The following is a 16931-nucleotide window of genomic DNA, read 5'->3' as shown; positions in this document are numbered from 1 at the left end:
CTGCCCTGAGAACACCGACAGATTCTGATTCCAGAGGCTGAATACACCCAAGCCCTTCCGGACTACTTCTGATCAAATCCTGGCTATAAACTATAAGGCCCACTGCAGTGCTGATGCTGGGCCCTGACATGCTGGCTGAAAGAGGCTCCTCACCCCTGATATACTTGATATGGGATAGTCTTGTAGTCTATCCTTTAAGTTGTAGTCTTAAAAATCCTACATTTTGATACAAAAACTGTTTTAGGGCTGAGAAACCTACAAATATCTTACTTATACAGAATTCCTACATCCTTGTTTTTTGGACTTTAGTTGCTTCAAAAGGTTTTGACAGTGTGTTCTGTCATTGAAAAGTCTCCTAATAATCTGTTGCTAGAGCCATAGTTTGAGAAAAGTGGACTAAAACTCTCTTGCTGCATTGCCCTTATCATAGATTAAACTGGAACATCCTTGTCCTAACTGAACAATTTGCTCAGTTTTGATAAAGTGAGGCATTTATCCATGCCAAAGTGGTAATGTCAGACAATAGCAAGAAAAGCCAGCTAAAAAGGAACACTGTCTCTGCTGTTTCACTTATTGTAGTCTGGTTTCTCACCATTTTAAATGGAATATATAAGACTCCAGTTACCCTCTTTTAGTTTCCCCATTTTACATGACTGAGCAGTAACAGGAAACAAAAGGTACAGTTGCTTTCTGACATTGAGAGTTGCTGACATTTTGACTGTTCTAAATTTCAGAGCCACATAGATGTCTTAGTACTTTTTTCTAGGTAACACACAGCCCTAGTTTTCACAAACAGCAAATGGGGAGGTAACTCGGTCTGGACTGTATCATTTCAAATTGAAGGTCCGGGGACTTAGAATCATAGAATCATAGAATAGTAGGGTTGGAAGGGGCCTACAAGGCCATCGAGTCCAACCCCCTGCTTAATGCAGGAATCCAAGTCAGAGCATCCCTGACAGATGGCTGTCCAGCCTCGTCTTGAATGCCTCCAGCGTGGGAGAGCCCACCACCTCCCTAGGGAATTGGTTCCATTGTCGTATTGCTCTTACAGTCAGGAGGTTTTTCCTGATGTTCAGCCGGAATCTGGCTTCCTGTAACTTGAGCCCATTATTCCATGTCCTGCACTCTGGGATGATCGAGAAGAGATCCTGGCCTTCCTCTCTGTGAAAACCTTTAAAGTACTTGAAGAGCGCTATCATATCTCCCCTTAGTCTTCTCTTCTCAAGGCTAAACATGCCCAGTTCCTCCAGTCTCTCTTCATAGGGCGTTGTTTCCAGTCCCCTAATCATCTTTGTTGTCCTCCTCTGAACCCTCTCCAGTTTGTCTGCATCCTTCTTAAAGTGTGGTGCCCAGAACTGGACACAGTACTCCAGATGAAGCCTAACCAGTGCTGAGTAGAGGGGAACTAGTACTTCCCGGGATTTGGAATCTATGCTGCTATTAATGCAGCCCAAAATAGCATTTGACTTTTTTGCAGCCACATCACATTGTTGGCTCATATTCAGCTTGTGATCGACAACAATTCCAAGATCCTTCTCGCTTGTCGTGTTGCTGAGCCACATATCCCCCATCTTGTAACTGTGCATTTGGTTTCTTTTTCCTAGGTGCAGAACTTGGCATTTGTCCCTATTAAATGTCATTCTGTTGTTTTCTGCCCAGTGCTCCAGTCTATCCAGATCACTTTGAATTTTGTTTCGTACATTCACAACATTTGTCTGGGATTGTCAACATTCACATTCACTTATTTGATGAATTGCTGTTTCATTTCTCTCCATTTCCCTTTCTCTCTCTCTCATTCATAATATATGCTCTTCCTACACAGCGCACATAGGGAACTACATTTTGGAGAGAAGGGCTCTACCCTAGTCTTCTCACTGACATAGTACTTTTCTATATACAGGGGATTGTTTTCTTTGTTTTATATGGAGGAGCATTCTCTTCAGAGACGGGTTTACAGCCTCACCTGCTAGGTCAGAGATAACTGAATTTAGTTACACAAGGACCTTGTTGCATGGCACTGGAAACTGGGGATTGTTTTTCCCATGTATGACACTGGTTGTGGCTCATTCAACTTTAACATTTAATGTTGTTTCATAACATACAAGGATAGTGGTTCATCAGAATGACAACTAGGACTTTGTTGCCTCTACTAATATCAGGTTCCAGTCACTATGGTTGCTGGGTCTTTATATTTTCCATTCACTTTTAACAATTGAACAGTAACTATTTTGTCATGTGTCCAAAATGTGAATGTTGACAATCCCAGACAGATGTTGTGAATGTACGAAATCAAAGAGGCATACAGGTAAATGTAGATAGTCACCTAAATACGGTATCAGCGTCCACTTATGTATGTCTGGGGAAAATATTGTGTTGTGGGGGACAATAGATGTATATTTGAGTAGTCACAAATTTAATCTTGGATTGTCAGTATTCACATGTGAATGTTGACATTGACTGAATTTTGAATACTGAAAACCACAATATTACATCATAGCTTTTCTGATGTTTTGCCATCATTCTGTGGCAGTTGCTTTTTTCTGCTCCTCAAATTAACTTTACAGTTAAAGAAGCAGGATTTTTTTTATCAACCCCCCCCCCCAAACCCCGGAGCAGATTAGAGTAGTTTGATGTTGCTGTCAGTGCAGTTATATCCATCTATGGAACAGACCCCTTTGGCGTGTGGTAGGGTGTCTTATGCTGGAGAGATTTAAGGAGAGGCTGCATGGCCATCTGTCAGAGAAGCTGTAGCTGCATCTGTATTGCATTGCATGAGGGACTGGACCTCCGAGGTCCCTTCCAACCCTGTGATTCTCTTATACGGCTTACTACATCAGGGGTCCACAAATGCAAACTTGGCTTACTAACCAGCCATTATTTGTGGTCACCAACAATCCCTTCTCGTGTCCTCTGGCATGGGCAGAGGGCTTGGGAAAAAGGCAGGGTATGGAGAAGATAAGAAACAGCAGAAGTCCCTTCCACTGATTGGAACAGACTCCTGCTGATTCTTACCTGCTCAAAAACCTAAGTGGAAATAAAACCTCAGGGGTTTGCATCTGTGTGGTGCCAGGTGTTCTGCTCACTAGAGGGCTGAAGACACTTGCCCCTGGTGATCTGGCAAGTGGATTTGTGTATATCTATACTACATGCAGTACATAATGATTACAAATAACTTTTTCAGGCATCATTCACAAAATTCATGTACTTGCATGTTTGTCAAAGTGTGTGTGTGTGTGTGTGTGTGTGAGAGAGAGAGAGAGAGAGTGAGAGAGTGAGAGTGAGAGAGAGAGAGAGATTAAGGGCTTTTTGTTGGGACCAGAGGCATTCTGGGGGAATTAAGATGGTGGCTGCTGCAGCTGCCTCATCTAACACTTCTCTTCAGAGTGCCTTATTTATTTGTTTGTTTATTTTAAAGGAGGCTGGCAGCAGCAGTGGGTCCTGGCATTTGCCTCACCACGCCAAGTACTGACACATGGCCTGGAAACTATGGTTTATTCAAAACTGAAAGTGGATGCTTTCAGTCTCCTCCCTTCTTGTGTGGCAAAAGAGAGGCAGTAAGTGAGCCTCTGGCTCGCCATGGATCACTCTCATAACGATAAACCATAGTTTAGCGCAGGGATAGAGAACTGCTGGCCTGCGGGCCAATTTGACCTGCTAACTTGGCCCATCCAGCCTGCAAGGCCTCAGCTGAGGTCTTTCCACCAAGTCCTACCCCTTCAGGGCCCAGTTCAGATGTAACTCAAAAACAGGAGGTGGAGAACTGAAATTGTGACTGGAGATAGCAGCAGGGATTCCCTTGGTGTGCTTCTTGTTTTACCTGCCCAGCATCCAATGGGAGAAGGAGGCCAAGCTGGGGCCCTGACCAAAACACCAGTGGAGGTGTTCCAGCTGGCATGTCAGCGTGTGTATAGCCCTGCTCTCTGATGTCATCAGGACCACAGAGAGGTCATCCAGCCCCCTTACTCAGTTTCAGTTCCCCATCCCTGATGGAGGGTTACCTCTAATCTGGGCTTCTGACTCAGTTGTGGGAAATGTTAAGTGTTTTGTTATGCAGCTGCTGGTGCTGCTGAATTGTTTTCTTCATTATATTCAAATTGTACATATAATTTTTTTGCTTTTGTCAGTTATTAATATCGTTTTTTCTGTGTTCTTGAATGTTCCTGTTTTGCTTTTCTTCCCACCCTCCCCTCTTCCCAGGGACTTTCAGAAATGGGAATCGTGAGAACAGGTTCTCTCCAGCTCAGTGGCACATCATCAGTTAATTCTTCTTTGAGGAGGGCAAAGCGCAAAGCACCAACACCACCTCCCAGAAAATCCCAAGGCCAAAGTGACAACAGCATTGAGACAGGTAATCTTTATAAAATGTGTGGTCTTTTTAGGTTATATTATTTCAGAATCTTACACCTTAATCTTGAGGCAATTTTGCCCCATTGGTGAATAATACCCTGTAAATAAAATTTTAAAATGTACAGTCTGAGCAGACTTACTAAAAAAATGTGTTCAGAAAAAAAGTAAGTGCTAGAGGATGGTGCCACGGCAAAAAAGGGGAAACAGACTGTTTTGTGGCAGTTCATCTTTGGCACGATATATTTGGGGTTTGTTTGGGGGGGGGTTGCCTTACCCTTAAAAGTATTTGTACTTGTTTATGCATGTTGTTTGAATTTGGAATCAAGGCTAAATATTTCCTAAACTACACCAACATTTCAGGATCAGAATCAGTTCAAACTGAAGGCACTGTCAAAGGAAGATACTCAGAAGTATCATCTCCAACAGGTACTTTTCATTGTAGTGTTTAGTGAAAAAGAGGCCAGGCTGCTAGATTTGCCACAAAATTCCATTCTTATTTTAAAATGTTCCAAAATTGCTGCGCCCTTTCTTGGCTCCATTCTTCACAAACCCCTTGCCACATTATAATTTTAAATCAACATAAATCCAATTTCTTCTGTTTTAAATGGCCGCGGATTGAATTGCATATCACAGTAACACACAGTAAACTGAGTGCTTAATTCTTCCCCCTCTCTACCACTCCAAGCCTGTCTTCTGGAGAAGTCTTTTTATACTGAACATTTTTAAGCTGTAAAGTTAAAAGTGTAGGGCTTCATCTGGCATACATTTAAAAAGGTAAAGGTAAAGGTGTCCCCAACCAGTCGTGTCCGACTCTAGGGTGTGGTGCTCATCCCCGTTTCTAAGCCGAAGAGCCAGCGCTGTCCGAAGACGCTTCTGTGGTCATGTGGCCGGCATGACTGAACACCAGGTGCACGGAACGCTGTTACATTTAGGGACAAATAAACATTACCTGAAATGTCGTTGAATCTCCTGCTTCAGATATCCCGTGTCTTTTTTTAAAAACCAGAAGCAACCATGGGTGACCCTTATCTGGATTGGGACCCTGGGGAAGAGAGTTTAAAGCATTCTGTGCTATCTCCCCCCCCCCCCCACACACACACTACCAAGCTGCTCTTTGCTGTAAATAGCGGTATTGAGGGAAACTAGCAGTGTGGGGCCCCTTCATGGATCACTGCCTTGTTGTGGCGAAGGGGCTTGTGTAACTCAGTGAAGCCATAAGCTATGCCGTGCAGGGCCACCCAAGATGGACAGGTCATGGCAGAGAGTTCTGACAAAATGTGGTCCACTGGAGAAGGAAATGGCAACCCACTCCAGTATTCCTGCCAAGAAAACCCCATGGAACGTATCACAAGCCTAAAAGATATAACGCCAGAAGATGAGCCCCTCAGGTCGGAAGGTGTCCAATATACTACTGGGGAAGAGTAGAGGGTATTTCCAAGTAGTGCCAGAAAGAGTGAAGCGGCTGGGCCAAAGCCGAAAGGACACTCAGCTGTGGATGTGTCTGGTGGTGAAAAGGAAATCTGATGCTGTAAAGAACAATATTGTTTAGGAACCTGGAATGTAAGATCAATGAATCAAAGTAAGCTGGAGGTGGTCAAACATGAGGTGGCAAGATTGAACATCGACATCTTGGGAATCAGTGAACTAAAATGGACAAATATGGGCGAATTTAATTCAGGTGACCATTATATCTACTACTGTGGGCAAGAATCCCTTAGAAGAAATAGAGTAGCACTCATAAATAAAATAAAAGGGTGGGAAAAGCAGTACTGGGGTACAACCTCAAAAACGATAGAATGATTTCAGTACAAATCCAAGGCAAACCATTCAACATCACAGTAATTCAAGTCTATGCCCCAACCACTGAGGCCGAAAAAGCTGAGGTTGATCGGTTTTATGAAGACCTACAACACTTTCTAGAACACCAAAAAAAGATGTCCTTTTCATCATAGGGGATTGGAATGCTAAAGTAGGAAGTCAAGAAATCACCGGGATAACAGGCAAGCATGGCCTTGCTGTACAAAATGAAGCAGGACAAAGGCTAATCGAGTTTTGCCAAGAGAACACGCTGATCATAGCAAACACTCTTTTCCAACAGCACAAGAGGCGACTCTACACATGGGCATCACCAGATACTCAAGATCGAAATCAGATTGATTATGTCCTTTGCAGCCAAAGATGGAGAAGCTCTATACAGTCAGTAAAAGCAAGACCTGGAGCTGACTGTGGCTCAGATCATGAGCTTCTTATTGCAAAATTTCGGCTTATATTGAAGAACATAGGGAAAACCACTAAACCATTCAGGTATGACCTAAATCATATCCCTTATGAATATACAGTGGAGGTGAGGAATAGATTTAAGGGATTAGACCTGATAGACAGAGTGCCTGAGGAACTATGGACAGAGATCCGTAACATTGTTCAGGAGGCAGCAACGAAATCCATCCCAAAGAAAAAGAAATGCAAGAAAGCAAAGTGGCTGTCTGATGAAGCTTTACAAGTAGCTGAGGAAAGCAGGGAAGCGAAAAGCAAGGGAGAAAGGGGAAGATTTATCCAACTGAATGCAGAGTTCCAGAGAACAGCAAGGGCAAACAAGAAGGCCTTCTTAAATGAACAATGCAAAGAAATCGAGGAAAACAATAGAATGGGAAAGACTAGAGATATTTTCAAGAAAATCGGAGATATCAAGGGAATGTTTTGTGCAAAGTTGGGCATGATAAAAGACAAAGAAGGCAGGGACCTAACAGAAGCAGATGAGATTAAGAAGAGGTGGCAAGAATACACAGAAAACTATACAGGAAAGCTCTTAATGTCCATGATAGCCATGATAGTGCGGTCACTGAACTTGAGCTGGACATCCTAGAGAGTGAAGTTAAGTGGGCCTTAGGAAGCATTGGTAACAACAAAGCTAGCGGAGATGACAGTATTCCAGCTGAGCTATTTAAAATCCTAAAAGATGATTCTGTTAAAGTGCTGCACTCAATATGCCAACAAATTTGGAACACTCAACATTGGCCACAAGACTGGAAGAGGTCAGTTTACATTCCAATTCCAAAGAAGGGCAATGCCAAAGAGTGCTCAGACTACCATACAATTGCGCTCATTTCACATGCCAGCAAGGTTATGCTCAAAATCCTACAAGCTAGGCTTCAGCAGTATGTGAACCGAGAACTACCAGAAGTACAAGCTAGGTTTCAAAGAGGCAGCGGAACTAGAGATCAAATCGCCAACATTCGCTGGATCATGGAGAGAGCAAGAGAATTCCAGAAAATCGTCGATTTCTGCTCCATTGACTACACTAAAGCCTTTGATTGTGTGGATCACAACAAACTGTGGCAAATTCTTAAAGAGATGGGAGTACCAGACCACCTTACCTGTCTCCTGAGAAACCTGTATGAGGGTCAAGAAGCAGCAGTAAGAACCGGACATGGAACAACCGATTGGTTCCAAATTGGGAAAGGAGTACGACAAGGCTGTATATTGTCGCCCTGCTTATTTAACTTATATGCAGAGTACATCATGAGAAACGCCAGGTTGGATGAATCACAGGTCAGAATTAAGATTGCTGGGTGAATTATCAACAACCTCAGATACGCAGACGATACCACCGTATTGGCAGAAAGCAAAGAGGATCTAAAGAGCCTGTTGTTGAGGGTGAAAGTGGAGAGTGCAAAAGCTGGTTTGAAACTCAACATTAAAAAAACGAAGATCATGGCATCTGGCCCCATCACTTCCTGGCATATAGAAGAGGAAGAAATGGAAGCAGTGACAGATTTTATTTTCTTGGGCTCCAAGATCACCGCAGATGGTGACTGTAGCAATGAAATTAAAAGACGCTTGCTCCTTGGGAGGAAAGCTATGGCAAACCTAGACAACATAGTAAGAAGCAGAGACATCATCTTGCTGACAAAGGTTCGTATAATCAAAGCTATGTTTTTCCCAGTAGCAACATATGGCTGTGAGAGCTGGACTGGAAGGAAGGCTGAGCACCAAAGAATTGATGCTTTCGAACTGTGGTGCTGGAGAAGACTCTTACGAGTCCCCTGGACTGGAAGGAGGTCAAATCAGTCCATCCTAAAGGAAATCAACCGTGACTGCTCATTGGAAGGACAGATACTGAACCTGAAGTTCAAATATTTTGGCCACCTAATGCGAAGAGAAAACTCACTGGATCTCAATCTGGGAAAGATTGAAGGCAAAAGGAGAAGGGGATGGCAGAGGATGAGATGGCTAGATAGCATCACCAATGCAATGACTATGAACTTGAGCACACTCCGGGAGAGAGCGGAGGACAGAAAGGCACTATGTTCCATGGGATCACAAAGAGTCGGACACGACTTAACGATTGAAAAACAAAGCAGTGTGGGGTGTTTTTAGGGAGAGAATTTTCAGTGAAAAAAATGGCTTTGGGGAAAAGGTTAACCCCCTTGCTCTGCACCATGGATATGTTTCTGTCAGTTTAGTTCCCCATCAGTAAGACTAGAATTATAATGGCCCTACTTCATTGTGTTTCTTTTTATGAGACTTCTGTGAATCTAACAGAGCACCTTGTCAATTAAAAAAGCTATATGAGGAATTATGACTATTAACATCCACACACTAATCCATTTCCTGTTGTTCAGCTTCATCATAGTGCTTACCACAGATTCTGTGCTTTTGCTTTGTACATCTTTTATCTCCGTTTCCTTTTTTGTCTCTTCATTCCTCCTTGTCTGCATGTCTTCTTCTGCCTAGCATCTTCTTCCTTCCATCTCCCCTTGTTTTTGTTGTCTGTCCCTGTATCGCCCCTGCAGTGGGTGTTGAACTCTTAGAAGTGCCAAGATAGTGATAAATCAGATTCAGTGGTTTACTTACAAGGAGTACTTTATAGAGTAACTTACAGCACACAGGCGTACCCAATGGTTGGATCAGGCAGCTTCTCTGAACCCCGAGCCACTGGGTACAACGGGTCTTATACTCTACAGGTTAGCAATAAGCAGCGTTGCAGCAGCACGCACCCCTAGCATTCATTCTCAGCATCAACTAACAGCACTTGGTTCTCAAGCACAGCCACCCGCAGCTTTAAGGTAAACAAACTCTGCTTCTCAGGGACATCAGAGATAAAGACTCTCATCATTAGCAAGGAATGCACCAGGAAGGCTGTTATCGGCCTTTTGACTCGTCTGCACATGCTCGGAGGCTTACTAGCAAGGGAACTGCACCAATAATGAACTTAAGCAAGCATTATGGATCTCTAGGCCCCTCTAACACTACAAATGACTTGGCTACGCTCCTGGGGCCAATACAGTCCTGTCCTCCCCTTTTACTCCACTTCTCCTTCCTTTTCTTTCCTTCCTTCCATCCCATTTTTGTCCTGTCTTCCCAAATCAGCTACACATTTTTTTTAAAAAACTCATGTTTTCTGCTGCTTGGATGATGCCTGTAGGAGAGAAGGGAACGCTAAAGTGCAACTCAAGTTTCCATTGAAGTCTGGGTGGCGCTGGTGGTGGTGGAGGAGGAAGAACAATCACCGCTGAGAGTCACTTGTCATAGAAATGGATACTAAAGAATAGGAAAGTGTTTAAATGCTGAAAAGAAAAAGAGCAGATGGATGATTGCTGAAGCAAAAGCAGTCTGTGAGGGTTCCCTTCTTTGCAAACATGAACAGAAGAAGCAACATGGAACTGCTTTGCCTGTAGCTCCCCCTAAAGCCACAACTAGTCTCTGCAACTCAGCCAATTGGGTTTTTATTTAATGCTATCCCTTCGCTCTGCAGTGTGGAAAAAGGCAAAGTGTTTTCTCTTCCCTTTCCCACCAACCACATTCCAATTTAAAGGTGCCTGTGGTAACTGTGAGTAGTAAGATTTTTGCATGGATGCCAAATTAAAACATAGGCGTGACTCCAGTTCACAAGTATGTGGGGGTGTCACCCAATTAAAGAAATCTTTGCCTGCAATCCTGTATCGAAGTAAGCTCCTGTAACTCAATGAGCCTTATTGTAGACATCCTATAGATAGCACATGTGATTGATTAATCACATACATTTTACTTAATTAAACAATTAAATCTGCCTCTATTTGCTTATGAGTAAAACAATAGTTTCGAAGGGGGAAAAAGTATTCTTCCTTTGTTTTTTAGATGAGGCATATGCATCTTTCTTCAGGCACAATTTTGAAGAGACTAGCAGGCATGATTTTCCCTTCTGTGTGAGAGGGAAGAAAGCGTGCCTCTTCTAAGATGGTGCCTGCCACCTGTGGTTTTTTTAAGCACTTGTGTTAAAAGTTTTTTTGTTGTTTTTTAAATGCTACCTGGTTAATTGGGGACACTACTGTAATTGTCCAAAAGGTTTTAATTTGGTTAATTGACTAAATGCTACAGCCCTACTAACATGACATAACATAAATGCAGTCTCCTTTGATATCACTAACTACCTTGGGCAGCCTTCCCTAAACTGGTTCTCTCTAGATGTATTGGACTACAACTCCTATCATTCCCAGCCAGCATGCTCATGAGAGTTGCCTTCCTAACACAGATTGAGGGCACTATCTTTGGGAAGGCTGTGCTAGGGTATTGCTGCTTTTTACTTTTCCCTTCTGATACTTCCTTTGTTTTAATGATTTGATTAATGCAAGTTAATTCATTGTATTGTTTCCTAACCTGCTTCTTAGGCAATGTAGTTGATCTAACCAGGACCACAGTGCCATCAGGTGCCTCATGCTGCTTTGAGCCAACCAATCATCATCAAAATAATGTCCAGCAAGTCTCAGATGAAGGTAGTCTTTTGGTTAACGCTGATACTCCAGATGAATCTGAACTTTCTCTTAAATGTAGGTGGCTGTCATGTTTTGTCTTTAGGATTAATTTACTTAGATATAAGTTACAACAGTAGTTTGTCTGGGGGTAATAAAAGCTTTTGTATATATTTTCTAGAGGAATCTAGGATTTTCCATTCTGTTCAGTTTCAAGTATCATGGATGGCCATGAGAATGGGTCCGGCTTACATAATTCCATTTAACTCAATATTTCTTTTTGCTGACGTTTCAAGGATTCTGTTGTTGTATTTGTTTTGTAATAATCTCTGCTTAAAATACAGCAGGTCAGTTTTATGCTGAACTTGCATGGTAATGTTGGTTTATTAGGAGAGCCCAGAGAAAGCTGGGGAAAAAACCTTACTTTTTCCCAGAGTCCCCCACCCCCCAAGATCATATCACTAGATCATATTTTTATATTCCCCCATGAGCTTCACTAAATCTATTATAAGCTGGAATATTATAAAAATAATAATGCAGTGACAACTGTTGATGAGTTGGGAAGGGGCATAGCTCAGTGACAGAGCACATGCTTTGCATGCAGAAAGACCTGGGTTCAATCCCTGGCATCTCCAGGTAAGGCTAGAGAAGTCAGTGAGGACAATAAGAGCCTAGAGACCAACAGCCTGAATCTGTATAAGGCAGCATCCTATGTTCCATGAGTTCATTCTCTCTTGTGGTTAATTAAATGAAAAGCCATTATGGAACAGGTCTTTCCAAGTGTTTTTGCAAGCTGTCTTTCTCTGTTCATATAAGTCTTCACAGACACTGACTTTTATGCCATAAAAACAAAGCCTCCCACCCTGTTTTGCATTCTGCCTCGCTGATGTACACTGACATTTATCAGAATTTTAAACTACAAGTTTGAGGGTTCCCCCCATCCCCATGAACTCCAGTAAGCAAGCTTTGCTTTTGTTTTTTTATAGTATACTTTCATATAGTTGTCCTCTCTTAATATTGCATCTTGTGCTTTTCCTGGGAGCGTAGCTGACATAGGCTCTGAATATAGCCTAGAGGAGATAGATGAGAAAGAAGAAATGCATGATGACAGTGCAGACACCTCTCTCACAACACAAGAGGTTTCCACCTCTTTCAGTGCTCCTGAAGTTCCACTAGATATTCAGAAAAATGAGAATGCTGCACTGGCTTCAGATCCTGCCCTTGGTGCTGGAGATAATGCACAAGACTCAAATGAAGAAAAAAATGAAAATATGAGTGCAGATGACAAGTAAGTGCATTAGACTTAGTATTATAGATAACTGGGCGGCAGTGGTGGTGGACTCCAGTAATTTATCCCAGCTAATTACATCATCTTACAGTGCAGTAGATACTGGAAAGGGAGCCATAGATGGTTGAGCCCGTGTTTGTGGTTGCAAGGGTGCCCTGCACCCTGCTGTGCTATCTCTATACTCTTAAATACCCCATCTGCTAGAAGGGGTTGAGAACTGCTGTAAAGAGCAAAGTGTTCAGTGTATATTCAAGGTCTCATAGCAATATTCATTGTTGAGTTCCGAAGAGCTCAACAAATTTAACATCCTCTAGTTCTAGTTTTTATTTAATTGCTGCATTTATATACTGTCTTTCTTCTAAGGCAAACAAGGCAGCTTGCCATTTTAAAATACTAAAACAAATAAGTGTCACAAAATACAGAAAAACAGAGTTATCTCAGGCAGACAGGTGGTGCCTTCAGGAGTTGATGGCACAAGCTCTCTGGCCTGCGCTTCTTCCTTTCTGCCTTGCTTTAGGTCACAAAGAAGAGAAACTGGTTCTCAGGATTCAAGATTAAATTTATTATAAAAAGCCCAATGCGTTTCGACCCTGCGTTTCGACCCCGCCCCAATTCTTCAGGTGGTTAAGAAAAAAGCCTGCAGAATTTTTTCAGCAAAAGATTGTCTCCTGTGTCAATCTACTGGCAATTAGCTCAGACCATTTATGGTCTCCTCAGGAGCTAATTAAAGAAATTTTAAGGGAGACTCCAGGGCAGAACTGCCAAATTACAACTTATCAAGTTGTTCAGTTCTATCACCTGTGCCCAGAATTGAAATAACAGGTTTCTATCCAACTACAGGTGTTAATTAGTTTACCAATGCCATGATGTTTGTGTTTTCATTTACATTACTTTGTGAATGTTCATTGTACTTACGTTACATACATTTAATCTTCATTGTAATTATCAGTCTGTATTTTTTGCATTTCATTTCCCTTTGACTTCACCCCTTACATTTTTTATCTCTACACACACACACACACACACACACCAACCAACGTAGGATAACTATAGTCTGTGGAAGCTTGTGCCATAATTAATTTCTTAGACTTTTAGTTGCCCTAAGACTGTTTCTTCAGGAGCTGATGGCATGAGCTCTTTGGCCTGGGTTTTTTCACTTCCTGTTTTTAGCGTGTAGGCTGCATTATGTGTTGTCTGTCTGATTCTGAAGAACTGTGGTGTGTCTTTCATCTGTTTACTGATAGAGGTCTATCTAATGCTACTGAATTATGTTTTGCAGAGCTCAGCATAGTCAGATATTCAGTCAGAAAGTTATACCTGACAATGGCAAGCCACTTGGAGCATTGCAGCCAAATGCAAACAATGGTGAGTTTCGCTTTCTTTAGAGTAAATTGTAGTGCCACTATTGCAGCGTGTCTTTAAAGTCATAGGATGATCCCTGCAATGTTTTCGATGTCTGAAAACTTATAGTGTTTTCATGTAAGGGAATTTTCGACCAATGATTCTAGGAATGCCAAGTAAGCTTATTGGTATTGACGGGTCCTTGTGATTGTACTTTCCTGTCTAGAAAAACTTGTATATGAGACTATATGTGTACTTGGAATATTTTAAAAATGCTCATGATTATGTCTCCCAGCCACGTACACATAGACTGTGAAAGCTACGCACCAAATGGCTGTACAATAAGTTGATATATACCACAGGAAAGATTAGCCCTATTTAATACTATTTTAAATGAAAAAGAGTGATTCAGGGTTCAAACAACTGTTTGATTCTAACTTCAGAATTATATTTGCCTTTTTAAAAAGGTCACAGTGATGCAACATTTCTTCTAACAATGACAGAAGAGAGAAAACTCAATGCAGTAGAAGTGAGAGAAAGTAACAAGCTTGAACCACTGAACTACCAAGTCTATCAAGATGACACCCCTCATGATCAGGAGCACAGTCGACAAGGACTTCTAGGGGTGCATGAACAACAACAGGGTCAGTCCATTGTTGAGACAGTAAAGACTCAGGATGTTGCAATCCAGACAATCCCGTCAGATAATAATTTAGGCCAGATTGCATTACATGAGAGTGCTGCTCCTGGGGGTTCCAAGCTGATCACCCACAAAAATTCAGCTCACATGCAGAGATCAGTTCTGGAGAATCAACCCTTGGGGTTCTTGAACAGGGTACATGAGACAGTAGGAACCATGACAGAACGTAGCCATCAGAGTCAACAATCAGCACACGAAGGACTGAGTCCTAATGGCGACCAAAACTATGCATTTGCAAATGATAAGCACGACCTACCACAGAGAGTTGTCAAAAGTCCAGTTAGTTCTTCCACAAAAGGTTACCCACTTTATCGGCAAGACTCAAAGCCTAAACCTAAGCCTTCCAATGAGATTACAAGAGACTATATACCCAAAGTTGGAATGACTACTTATAAAATAGTGCCTCCAAAGTCTCTGGAAATAGTGAAGAATTGGGAATTGGACACAGTGGAGAGGCAAGAAGCAGCCTGTTTGCACATGTCTCCTAAGAATGAGAATTCCCAAGAATTTGGCACACAAACAGAAATTGTTAATATCTCAAAAAGCCTGAATCAAACAGGACCTGGTTTTAGACATGAAGTTATGTTGCTGAGGAACAATCCACTGGCTAAAACGTACAGTGTTATTGATAATGCCACAGTCTCTTTCTCTAATGCCAGAACCAAGAAAATGGAAGTGGAACATTCCAAACCTAATCCAGACCATGTAATACCTCCCTTGGTGCTAAGCACAGAAAACAAAAGTTATTCACCTCCTGCAACGCAAGAAAAATCAAGTCTCTTAAGTCCTACCACAAAGCCAAGCAATTTTTATTTGCAGATGCAAAGGAGAGCTTCTGGGCATTATGTAACATCAGCAATTGCAAGAAGTAGTTCTGTTGGTAGCCCTACTCAAAACGAAGCTAAGAGTACAGAGACAGAGAAAAAGTTGGCATCACCAGATCAAACTTCTTTTCCATTTCCTAGAACAGTTAATGTTCCTTCTCAGTTAGTAGAAGAAAAGACTGAAAATGGCCATAATGAGGAAAGAACAGAAGTCACAACTCCCCCTGTAAAAGTGTCTACATCTCTGAATTCACCCCCATCCCAGCCTCCTCCATTTAATCTGAAAACTCTAAGGACTTTTGTTTTGCCACAGCCATATTCAAGTTCCAGGCCCTCACCTTTTGCTCTTGCTGTATCATCAGCAGTTAAGAGATCACAGTCATTCAGTAAAACATGTACCAGTTCAACTAGGCCATTAAGAGAGCAAACCTCTCTTGACCTTTCCTTATCAATGTCTAACACTGAGATAAAGGACCATTCTCCTTTACAGAGCCCAACAGGACAGCCACAACAGAGCATGACAGACAAGGTAAAACTTACAATACCATTGTTTATTTCTTTAAAACTGTCTGACCCCTATACTGTCCCTTCTTAGTGGTAATTTTGGGCAAGTCATGTATCCCGGATTACTTGCAAAATAAAATAGTAAAGTACAACTTCCAGAAGAGTAGCCATCTTAGTCTGTTGCAGTAAAAACATATATATCAGTATTTGCTGTAGTCAAATGACCCTTTCAGATTAAAATACAGAACACAAGTAATGGAACAACAATAACCAAACAGTACAATTTATCCAGTTTAGCCAATATAGTCAATCTGTTGTGTTCTTATGCACAAAGTGATTAGAAAAAAAGTTAGCCATCTGTTCAGTAATGTATGGGATCTTATCTAATAGACCATGCATAACCAGTCTTTTGGCTGGACACCCTGGTAAACTAGTCAAAAAAGAGGATAAATTATATTATCTGAGATCAGAATACAAGTTACAGTATAAAAGTACATGTTCTAGAATTTCAGATACACTTGCCTTGCATGGACACAATCTATATTGAAATGGAATTCTCAGACTTGCCTTATACATGTCTACTTAAAAGTAAGTGCCACATAGTTCAGTGGGAGCTACTGCTAATTAAGTGGGCATAAGATTTCAGTGCAATCCTATAGATGTCTACTCAGAAATAAGTTCCATTGAATTCAGTGGGACATGCTCCCATGTAAGTGTGCATAGGATTACAGCCTTAGTCTTGCAAATATAAGTGCTCTACAGGCTTGTGTATTCTTAAGAGAAATCAGTAAGTGGTGAAGTATCATAATCATGTGGAATTCTGTGAGCCAAGGGAACAAGTTCTGTTAACCAGAGAATATAGACGGTGTCAGTAAAAACAACAAAAGTTATTGTGGCACCTCAAAGACTCATGGATTTATTATGGCATGATGAAGTGGGTTCTGGTCCATAATTGGGTTAGTTTTTAAGGTGACACAAGACTGTTAGAAATAGACAGTTGTTCACTAAAAGCATGCATAGAATGATGGTGTAGCACCAAGGGCCAAAACAGACATTACTGTAAATATGTGTCTAGCAGCTATGTTCAGTTTGGATCAGGGGCCCTGATCACGATTGGGACCCTAGTGTGGGGGGCTTTTGAGACCTGGTTTGGGGCCATTGCACCTGTTCTAGAGTAAAACTGAAAAGAAAACATAGCT

At 41.8% G+C, this 16931-nt stretch overlaps 1 protein-coding gene across 4 annotated transcripts in view; it reads left to right on the top strand.

Moving 5' to 3' along the window:
• Nucleotides 1-16931, top strand: part of COBLL1 (cordon-bleu WH2 repeat protein like 1) — a 114502-nt gene that overhangs the window by 88197 nt on the left and 9374 nt on the right. For 3 of the 4 annotated variants that reach the window (XM_084811871.1, XM_084811879.1, XM_084811860.1), the window contains exons 8-13: nt 4198-4348; nt 4708-4773; nt 10995-11153; nt 12123-12363; nt 13643-13728; nt 14172-15757. In XM_084811871.1, coding sequence (XP_084667997.1) covers nt 4198-4348; nt 4708-4773; nt 10995-11153; nt 12123-12363; nt 13643-13728; nt 14172-15757 — 2289 coding nt within the window. The remainder of the gene's footprint in view (nt 1-4197; nt 4349-4707; nt 4774-10994; nt 11154-12122; nt 12364-13642; nt 13729-14171; nt 15758-16931) is intronic. The other variant, XM_084811867.1, reaches the window with a different exon arrangement.

This window comes from Heloderma suspectum, chromosome 1 (genome assembly GCF_057233095.1).
Source record: "Heloderma suspectum isolate Gila_16-S chromosome 1, 16-S_ref, whole genome shotgun sequence".
NCBI classification, from domain to species: domain Eukaryota; kingdom Metazoa; phylum Chordata; class Lepidosauria; order Squamata; family Helodermatidae; genus Heloderma; species Heloderma suspectum.
Note: the sequence above shows the minus strand (reverse complement) of the source record. Positions and strands in the feature narration are given on the sequence as shown.